At 54.0% G+C, this 10,919-nt stretch overlaps 1 protein-coding gene across 1 annotated transcript; it reads right to left on the reverse strand.

Moving 5' to 3' along the window:
• Positions 1 to 332: 332 nt before the first annotated feature.
• PALB2 (partner and localizer of BRCA2) lies at positions 333 to 10,898 on the reverse strand. Its single transcript, XM_069869938.1, has 13 exons — positions 10,819 to 10,898; positions 10,406 to 10,465; positions 10,235 to 10,316; positions 8,149 to 10,038; positions 6,607 to 7,418; positions 5,977 to 6,060; positions 5,415 to 5,576; positions 4,460 to 4,545; positions 4,032 to 4,193; positions 3,273 to 3,389; positions 2,833 to 2,920; positions 1,697 to 1,845; positions 333 to 909 (listed from the first exon to the last, which is right to left on the reverse strand). Exons 1-13 carry the CDS (start codon positions 10,867 to 10,869, stop codon positions 693 to 695), a joined length of 3,960 nt encoding a protein of 1,319 aa, XP_069726039.1. The 5' UTR covers positions 10,870 to 10,898; the 3' UTR covers positions 333 to 692.
• Positions 10,899 to 10,919: the final 21 nt, after the last annotated feature.

A 10,919-nucleotide genomic window follows, 5' to 3' on the forward strand; every position in this document is an offset into this window, starting at 1 on the left:
GACTGTTATAGGGAGCCGTACGCCGAGGGGCGGGGCCAGAGCGACCACGTGACCGGCGCGAGGGGCGGTGCCCGAACTGTCACAGCGACCCTTGCGCCGAGGGGGCGTGGCCACGCGGCAGCGACCCCTAGCGGCGGGGAGGGCCGCAGGGACACGAGCGGAGCGCCCCCAGCTCCAGGCAGAATCCTCGGGTGAGACCAGAGAACCCCGGACACAGCCTCCCCCCAGAGTCCCCGAGCTCCAGGCCAAGCCCTCCCCCCAGCCCCAGTCCCAGCGCCCACAGCAGCCCCCGCAGAGCCCCCAGCACAGCACCAGAAATCGAGTGGTTCCACAGAAAACCGTTTAATGGCACAGTGCACGCCAGGGCACGCGGCTGGGACACGCACGGCCCGTTACCGGCAGCCCCAACGCCAGCCAGAGCACACACAGCCCATTACTGGCAACCCCCACGGTGGCCAGAGCACGCAGGGCCTGTTACCGGCAGTCCCGACCCCAACCAGAACACGCAGGGCCCGTTACCGGCAGTCTCGACTGCAGCCGGAGCACGCAGGGCCCGTTAACGGCAGTCCCGACCCCAGCCGGAGCACGCATGGCCTGTTACCGGCAGTCCCAACCCCAACCGGAGCACGCATGGCCCGTTACCAGCAGCCCCACCGCGCCCGGCTGCAGTGGTGCTGTGCCCCTGGCCCCGGCTAGGGCTGCCGGTACCGGTACAGGCAGACAGTCCCGTCCCGCTGGCCGGCCAGCAGGCAGGCGGTGGTGGTGGCCCAGCGCGCCAGAGCCCAGTCACCCTGCGGGCCCGGGGGCAGCAGCGCCGTGCAGCGCCCCAGCAGCAGGTCCCACACTGCCACGGCTCCCGACGTCAGCACCGCAGCCGCACAAGCATCCTTCACGTCGCCCTCCAGGTACCTGTGGCCAAACACAGTAAGGTCACAGCTAGCGCCCATTGACTTTTAAATTAGCTTGCTTATTGATTTGCTACATTAAAAGCTAATTTAAGCCAAGCACAGGGAGCTGGGTTCTGTTCTATGTCATCTCCTCGGTACACACAAGACCAAAGGATGTCAAGGACAATCCTGCGCAGCCTCAGCACAGAAATGACAACTATTCTGGAGACCAAGGTCTCCATCCATGATTATTTGTGCACATTGAAGCACGATGATGGATGTAAGGACATTGCAAAGCTGAGTGTTAAACAGCTTAGTCTCCAAAGTTCAAGGCACCAGAGGGAAAACATCATCTGGTAGCAAACAGCTGCTCCACATCAATAAACCCAGCAGAGCGCCCCGAGCAGCCCAGCTGCAGACCTGTGCTCAGGGGGTTTGCCTGGGGAGTTTGCCCGATGAGCCCGGTTACAGCATTTCCATGGGTGCTTTGCGGGGAAAGAAAGAGAAACAACAGTGTGCTGGAGCATGGATTTGTTTGCCAGCAGGGTTCCGGTGAACTGAGCCCCCGGCAGCGCAGAGGTCAGGGCACAGGCTGGCGCAGGAAGCGGGCAGGAAGCATCGCACACCCTCACCCCATCCCAGCCTGCGCACGGGGCCAGAGGCAACGGCGAGGCAGCCTCATCATCATCGGCAGGAGGGCAGAAGGAGCCCTGCCAGCATTGTTATCCTGCTCATTAGGGGATTCTCCACCCAAACCAAACCACCTCGGAGAGCTGTGAGCCAGCCCGCAGTGTCCCCAGGGAACTCACCTTCCAGCATGCCCGGCGGGGAGGGAGGAGGACATCACTCCCGTGCTCCTGGCTGTTTTGGGGTTGAACACTACCACACGGAAAGCAGGGTTTCCGCAGGACTCGCTCTCTTTGGCATGTGGATGGCTTAGAACAACAAACAGCAGGCCCTGGCACACAGAGGAAAACCACATTACTAAAAACAACAGCAAGAGGGGAACAAACGCAGAGGATTTTCCAAAACCAACTGCTGCATTGTCTTCACAATCAAAGCCCCACGGACAGCGGTGCATTCTTTTGACTGAACAAACCAGAAATGGTTTCCTTTCCTTATCAAATGAGATAAACCCCAAAGCAGCTGCTGACTGATAAGGAACGGCAGCCCAGCAACCCAATGGATTCATGCACTGATCCTTCTGTCTGGAAAAGCTAACCGTGTTGCAAGATGAGATGACATTTACAGCAAAACCTCTGGGCCTCGCTTTAATCCCTAGGAGGTTAGAACTTTAATGAGAATTCCACAGAACCCAGCACAGCTGGGAGCAGCGGCTCTCAGTATGACCACAGCCACAGGCCAGCACGGAACATGCAGGGCTGGATGTTTGGAGGAAGTCTCCAAGGAGCCCGACCTAAGCCATCACTGCTGGACAAACCATTCTTGTCCCAGGAGGTTAAATGCTCACTGAAAACAATGAAATCCTTGATAAAACACAAAAATCCACTAGGAATCATAGCACAGGCAGCACCAAGTGGGAAAGAGTCACCAGTATGAACCTCGGCTTTAAGCAGTTGATATCACTGGGGTCCGTGTTAGCACCAACCCCTTTGCAGCAGGTTTCCATGCTGTCACCCCGCTGGCAGCTGCCCCGTGGAGAAGGCAAGGGCCTTACCAAGCAATGCTGCTTCCCCGTGCAAGGCTCTGCTGCTCCACAATGCTTTGATGCCTCGCTCTCATTTTATCAGCACACTGCAGGAAGCCGAGAACTGGAAGTAGCCAGGGTGGCTTCTTTTTCCTAGTGACCCCATTTCCCTTTGAAATATCTTCTGTATATTAAACAGAGCTGATGTCTCCATCCACTCCCAAACAACATCTAGCTGTTGTTTCCATCCCCACCACACTCAGTGCATAAACCATATGTCCTATTGCACATACGTACAGAGTCGGAATATGCTCGGTGGCAGATGGAAGCTGGGTAGGAATAACCAAGCTGCATCTTCTTCAGGAGCTGGCCTGTTTGCAGGTTCCTGCGTGGAAATATAAATCCTGACTGCACTCCCATCCTCCACCCGCTACTTTCTAATCACAGTGTCACCACAAGGCAAGGCAGACACCATTTTGGTTCCACATAAACCAAAAGCAAGAGGCCACAAGAAGAGACGTAATGAACACGAGGCGAAAGCAAGTAGAATTAGAGCAGTGTAGTCCACTCGCTATTTATCCAAGTACATGGAAATCCAAACGCCAGATTATAGGCCCTTTGACAACTTGCATTCACGGGCAAATCTGCTGTCAACCCACAGCCCTGCACAACAGCTGCAGGGAGCAGTTACAGCTGCTGTGTACGCCAAAGCACCGAGTTGCAAAGGGAACACTGACCATACAATGACGTCGTTCACAGCGGTGGTGCCAACCAAGGCGTCTCGCAGTCCTTCTACTTCAGCAAAAGCTAGAACGGTGTCTTCAGGGGGCATCAATGTCCGTCCATCCCTGCTCCTGCACAGCAGATTAGCGAGGGAGAAAGGCAATCACAGAATAGTGGAATGGTTTGGGTTGGAAGGGACCTCAAAGACCATCCAGTTCCACCCCCTGACACGGGCAGGGACACCTCCCACTGGATCAGGATCTCCAAGCCCCATTCAACCTGGCCTTGAACCCCTCCAGGGATGGGGCAGCCACCACTGCTCTGGGCAACCTGGGCCAGAGCCTCCCCACTTCTTCCTAATATCCCATCTCAATCTCCCCTCTTTCAGCTGAAAACCATTTCCCCTTGCCCTATCTTTGCACTCCCTGATCAAGAGCCCCTCCCCAGCTTTCCTGGAGCCCCTTTCAGCACTGCAAGCTGCTTTAAGGTCTCCCCGCAGCCTTCTCTTCTCCAGCCTGAAAAACCTCAACTGTCTCCACCTGGCCTTGTACGTGAGGTGCTCCAATTCTCAGATCATCTCTGTGGCCTCATCTGGATTTGCTCCAACAGATCCATGCCATTTCTGTGCTGGGGACTCCAGAATTGTAAGTATGTGCTCAGTATACAGCACACCTCCAGGGAGAAGAGGATCCCCACAAGTTTCTACCTCTCAGATGTCTCCTTACTTTTCTTCCACCTGCCACGTTGAGACCACCCCAAGCCAGCAGCCTCACCTTCCTGTCTCTGAAAGTGAGACAACTTCCACTTGCTGCTCGCATACGGTCCTGCTGCTGCTGACCAGCCGCCTGTCCTTCAGCCCAAGAACAGCTTTTATATTGCCAGTTCTCACTAGGGATTGCTTGAAGGAGTCATTCTCAGAAGAATAAAGCAAGAGCCTAAATTAAGAGAGAAGTATGCCTGATGACAAGGAAGCACACCATAGCACGTAAAAATAAGTGTATGTTTAAACTGTCTTCCAACTCAGTTTGTCCCCCAACAAGGGACAAATGAGCAAGTCTTTATTGCTGATGTTTCCCTCCCTATTTTCCAACTGTTAAAGCAACTGAGAAAGCGACGAACTAGTGAGCGAGAACATCAGCCACTACCCCAGGGAAGTGAAGCTGCAGCAGAGTGCAAAGGACCAGTGGGAAACGTACACCACCTTATTTCTCCAATCTCCAGATCTCCCAGTGCTATACACACAAGGTTACAGGTGTCCGGCAGAGGTACAATCTGTATCACAGGAATCTAGGAGAGCAAAACAAGAATTCCATGTCACCTACAATGTCCCTTTGACTCATTTTCATTTTCAAGACCACTTCAAGTGAAATGCTATGGAGCACAATTAATTTTCAGACCCGTCTGAAGAAACACACTCCGATTAAGAAGCCCTGTTGACACCAGAGACAAAATGCATCTCCAGGGAGTGTAAGGAGAAAGAGCACAAGTCTGTGGCTGCAAACAGTACACAAAGTAGCAAACTCCAGCTAAGTATGTAAGCTACAGGCCTTTTCCATTAGCAGTGTAAATCATAGAATCACCAGATTGGAAAAGACCAACCGGATCATCGAGTCCAACCATTCCCATCAATCACTAAACCATGCCCTTCAGTGCCTCGTCTGCCCATCCCTTAAACACCTCCAGGGAAAGTGACTAAACCCCCTCCCCGGGCAGCCTGTTCCAGTTCCCAATGACCCTTTCTGTGAAGAATTTTTTCCTAACGTCCAGCCTGAACCTCCCCTGGCGGAGCTTGAGGCCATTCCCTCTCATCCTGTCCCCTGTCACTTGGGAGAAGAGGCCAGCTCCCTCCTCTCTACAACCTCCTTTCAGGTAGTTATAGAGAGCAATGAGGAGAAGAGCCCAGCTACCTCCTCTCCACAATTTCCTTTTAGGTAGCTATAGAGAGCAATGAGGTCTCCCCTCAGCCTCCTCTTCTCCAGGCTAAACAACCCCAGCTCTTTCAGCCGCTCCTCATAAGGCTCATCTCTCCCATCATTTAATGGCATCAAAATTTCATGTCACCTAAAGAACTCAAGACTGCAGACTTCTATCTGGGGAACTAACACAAGGGACAAGAAAGTTGCCCTGAGGTACAGAAATAAGGATTGTGTTCATACCTCTCCGAACTGCCAAGTGTAGACCTTTCCCCAGCCATTGGACGCCAGAGGTTTCCAGAGGGACACGGAGCTCTCGCAAGCTGTCACCACACACAGCTCCGGGCTGCCAGCCGTCTCCCACCACACCGCACTCACATCCACAGCGCAGGAACTGGAGGAATCCTGTCCGAAACAAAACAGTGCTGGTTTTCCTCTGACAGAGATGGTTCAAAACTGCTCTTTACTGGGCCACTCATTGCCTGGAATGGATGACAGAAGCCCACAGGGGCACAAAGGCCATGAACATTTAACTAAACATAGCATTTCTGTTCAAATGTTCAGACATTTGCATGTGTTTAGACATTAATTATCCATAAACAAACGCTGAAACCCTTTACCAGTCAAAAGGAGATAAACAGCAATGTAACCTTCTGGCAGCTCCACCACAAGTGAAGACAGAACTGATCAAACTAGACAGGAATCTGTTTTCTTAAACAGGCCATTCTGCAATTCTAATTGCATTTTTGTTAAACGTGGTACTAAAGAGCAGCTATGGGTGAACAATTATCCAACATTATCCCACCTTTAGCTTTGATAGCAGCTGCAAGCTCTCCTCTGTCAGACTGTTAAGCAGTACTGGAGTCGACTGTTCTGCTGCATCTTTTTTCTGCACAAACAAGTAAAAAATGAGGATAATTTGACTGTGAAGTCACATTCCGCAGATGCAGAAATGAGGCAGAAGCGTGAATTCCCTCTGCATGCAGCTGTTGCAGAGCTATGGTAGCAGCACCTCTTTTTGTACTTGCATGTATCTGAAAAACAAGGGATCCCAGACAGACTGTTCCTTAGTTTCACTTGAAAATTGTCTTTTACCCCGACTTTGCACCTCTCTAAGCCTTCAGAGGCCAGTCCTTCCCTCAGTACCCCATCCCCTTGGCCAAACCCTAGCCGGGTTTTCCTTAACATAGCCCAACACCATGCAGGGACCAGAAATCCTTTATTCATAACCACATTTCCACCACATCCTGCAATAAGCACTGAAACCCATGGCTCCAGCCCTCAGCAAATGCTCCATCTGTTGCCCAGGTTGGCCAAAGCCAACTGGACTACCTCGCAAAGCGGTCCTTCCCCTGGCGCCAAGGGAGACTCTGGAAAAGGGGATTCACCCACAAAGCCACTGGCTTGGTACCCCTGGCAGAGGCCAGCCTGTTACCTGTGCAGGAGAAGCTCTGATGGTTCCCTGCTGTTCGCTCTCTGACTGCTGCTGCTTCTCCAAGGCCACAGCCTCACCAGATTTATTGTCCGGACCCGTTTCAGCTCCTACAGGAAATGCTGTACCTTGTTCCTCTTCTCTTCTAGCAGATCCTGCACCACCACTGCCCACGTGCAGTGGAATGGCAGCGTCTTTGTATTCCCCGTTGTCCGCGACCCAGGAAGATGCTCCTTTGGAGGAAGGCGGGATCGCTTGTGAGGGAGGTACGGAAGGCAAACTGGGGAAGATCTCACTGCGTACTGGTGGTAAAACAGCTGGGGTTGCACCCACAACAGGGAAAATGGATGAGGAGATCTGAGACTCAGGCTGAGTAGGAGCACTGGCCGGGACAGTCCCCACGGGAGTGAAGAGCAGCTCATGGGGGGATAGTTCCCTTTTGGAAGCAGGGCTTTCCAAGTGGGGTGCCTTGGGCAGTCCATTTTTGAGAGGTGAAATCAAGTTACTTTTGAGACTGTTCTCTTCTGGATTCATCTGTACATCCCACGTGTCCTTAGAAGGCACAGCATCTCCGAACACCTGCGGAACAAAGTCCTCCAAGTCATTCACATGGGAGGATTCCAGTTTCTCAAGTTTCAGTTGTCCGAATTCCTCATCCGGTAAATGAAAGTCTTGGACACCCAGGGTGGGGGCCACCCACTGCAGGTTGCGAAAGGAGAAGAGAGAGCTGCTGGCATCGGGGTCCATCGCAAGGAGGCCAAGAGGAGCAGGACCCTCTGAACCTACTGGATCGCTCCGTGCTCTTTTGCTTTCATCTAGACACAGAAAAACACAACAATATGAGGGCATCACATCATAAAACAACCAGCAACTAGCTTGCTCAGAATCTCTCGTACAGTGTCAATAATCCAACTTCAAAAAAAGTGTTGAAGTGGCATTTATATGGAAAGGCATCGCACTCCACAACTGCTCTGCAGCAAGCCTTCAGCTAAAGGGACATCAGAAAGGACATGGATCTGTTAGAGTGAGTCCAGATTAGGCCACGGATATGATTCGAGAGTTGGAGCACCTCCCATATGAGGACAGGCTGAGAGAGTTGGGGTTGTTCCTTCTCACAGCACTCACAGACCCTCACGCTGTAAAGCTGCTCTGGGGTTCACACTTCCCAACAGTAAAACAATCATTAAAATGCAGACTTGGCTGGAGAAGTGGATTTACAACCATTAGCTGGATAATCGGGTCCAGTGCACGCACCGTTCACTCCTGCAGCAAGGGCAGCTTGAGCAGCTCCCTGCTCCTCACACCTCTGCACTGCTGTTTGCTCCCCATACTGGGCTGAAGCAGAAGCTTCTGGATTTGTTTGAGGCTCGTGAGCACCACAACAATCTGAATTTTTAAAATCTCATTTTCAAAAATATAAGTTAAGATGTAACAGATCTTTTTGAATAAAACACCCTGGCAGGGCACAAACAGCAGTGCATATGTTCACTGGGACAACTCCCAGCCTGGCCCTCTGGCTCTGGGCACGCTCCGGGGATGCCATACCTCCCGCGGCTTGGCTGGCTCTCCGTCTCACAGAGGAACGCAGGGAACGGCGCAGAGGAGCCTTAATGGCTTGAAGCTGCTCAGCCCTGCAGGATTCTTGCACGTCCTGGTTCTTAAGGTGCTCCGCCAGACGTTTATCTGCATGACGCACACTGAAGTTGGCTTCCAGGTCTCCTACACGGCTGGCAAAAGTTTCACTTCGTGGGTTCAGGGAATCGCTGTTCTGCAGTGGGTTTTGAGCCTGTTCTGGCAGAGCCTCCCAGCATTTCCCAAGCACTTGGCTCCCTCCAGGAGGGTCGGCACTCGCTGGCTGTTCAGCACCAGTCACCGCCATCTCTCCCAACCCTGAAGCTCCAGCCGCAGGGAACCCTCGATCCTCCAAAGATGATTTTTCAAGATCAGCCTCACAGACTTCCTTTTCACTCTGGCACTCATTTGGCAGAAGATTGCTCCTTTCCCTCATCATGAGACCCAAACCCTCTCTGCCTTCCTGTGACACCTGATGTGCAGAGGGTGTGCGGGCAGACTTCTTTCTGCCCTTTTGTTTCCTCTGAGGCCGTCTCTGATCTCGCTCCGTGCCAGCAGCATCGTTTTGGGAAACAGATCCCAGTGAAGTGCTGCTCCCGCTGGACGCAGGAAGAGATTTCTGAGGACTACTTGCATTTGCTGAGTCGTTTTCTGCACCAAGAAATGGGCATGGCACAGCTCTTGACCCCAAGTCATTTTCGACTCTCTCCTGGGAGGGCCAGTCTGAGTTCATATCTCTCTGTTTGCCTTTACTGCGCTGACCTTTCTTGCTTCTGCCCAGCTGGCTGAGGATCACAGCATCGAGGTCCACCTTCCTCTGGCAGTTGGACATGCGCCGGGTTGTCCTGACATAGTATTCAACCGGGAAGAGAAGCCCTTCGACCACCGTGCAAGAGTCCAGTGCACTTTCAGGAGCTGTCAACTCCTCTGGATGAAGAAGTCTTGACTCAGTTTCAAGCTGCTGGTTCTCCAAGAGTTCTCCAGCATTGCACACAGCAAGATCTGTAGGAAAGGCATTGAAGCCATTAGTATCACTATGATCTCCTTCACAGCTTTTGCCCTTGTCAGTTATAGGTTTGTTTCCATCAGCAGGCAATACTTCATTTTCCGACGTTAAATCGAAGAGCCTGCATATTTCTCCCTTATCCTCACATGCGCAGTCACTGTCTGACTGTTTTTTTATGCTGGAAGACTCCTTTCCTCCGTCACCACTGCTGTCCAGTAAAGGAGAGTCACCTTTCTCTAAGCACACCTGTGCAGGCTCGGCGTTACCAGCCATGGCCACAGCACCTGGGGACTCAGGCTGCCAGACGTGGCTGGGGTCCCACAGCACAGATGGGAACGGCTCGGGGACTCCCAGAGGGATGCTGTCGCCAGGGGCATCTTGTGCAGCTCCTGATGCCTCACTGGTAGGAGAGGAACTGTTTTCTTCCCCCTGCGCAGGTCTGGATGCTCTCTGAGTGTGTTCTTCACTGTGCGAGAAGCTGCTCCGCCTGAAGACCGGTGATCGCAGTTCCCCTGTACCAGAAACTGGATTTTTCACCACTTCATCACGCACCGACTCCCTCTTCTCTGATACCGGAGCCTTCACCCGTCTCCTCAGCTTCAGCCAGCTTCTGGAGGCTCGGGGTGTTTTCTGCTCTGGAGCATCCCTAATGGCTCCACAGCACTGGTCTTCCCAGCCAGCCTGTTTGCTTTCTGCCCGCAAGCTGTCCTGCTGGCAAGCTTCATCGCTGGGGAATTCAGGAACGTTTTTAAACGTGACAGATGCCGCCTTCTCTGTGTCAAGATCAGAGCAGGTTTTAGTCTGCAGCTGAGCGGTTTCACACGTTGATACGCTGGGAGATACGTTATCCCTGGAACCTGTGGGGAAACACCACACGTGTGAAGCATTCCCAGCAAAGTCCTAGCTGAGAAAACCACAACACAGTAAACCCAGGTGGTTCTGTCAGGAGGGAAGGGTGGGATGGCCCAGCCGGGACTGGAAAGCTGTGGAGCAGGAAAGGAGCGGGGAGGCCAGCGGCTGCGCTCCCTCAGCCCGCTGCCGGCCTGCTCCTACCTGCGGGGCTCTGCTCCTGCTGCCCGGCCGCTGCAGCCGCTCCCTGGCCGTGACCCCGGGCCCGCTCCGCTCTCCGTGCCCGCTGCAGACACAACACAAAGCGGGGCGTGGGGCTGGGATCGGCCTCCCAGCGCCGCTCCCCACCGGCCCGGCCCGGCTCGGCTCGCTCACCCGCAGCCGGCTGATGGTCTCGCTGTACTCCCACCGCAGCAGCGCCAGCTTCTCCCGCAGCTGCGAGACACAACGTACTGGGATGGGACGGACACGGAGACGGCACCGGGGATGGGGACTGGGGACAGCGAACGGGGATGGAGAATGGGACTGGGGACACGACTGGAGATGGGACTGGGGATTCGGAACGGGGATTCGGAACGGGGATGGGGCACCGGGGAACGGAGAACAGGGATTGGGATAGGAGTGGAGAACGGGATGGGGAACGGGACGGGTACCGGGATGGGGACCAGGATGGGGATGAGGACGGCGATGGGGAATGGGATGGAGAATGGGCCGGGGACTGGAGATTTGGACTGAGGACGAGGGGCTGGGGGCCTAGGACGGGGCTGGGGACCGGGCTAGCCCCGCACCTGCTCCTTGTCGGCGCCGCTGAGGCCGCCCGCCCCCGCCGTCTCCTCCATGGGCCGGGAGCGGCGCTGGCGGCCGGAAGTAGCGAGCCGGAAGCCGGAAG

Source organism: Phaenicophaeus curvirostris, chromosome 16, assembly GCF_032191515.1.
Source record: "Phaenicophaeus curvirostris isolate KB17595 chromosome 16, BPBGC_Pcur_1.0, whole genome shotgun sequence".
Taxonomy (NCBI): domain Eukaryota; kingdom Metazoa; phylum Chordata; class Aves; order Cuculiformes; family Cuculidae; genus Phaenicophaeus; species Phaenicophaeus curvirostris.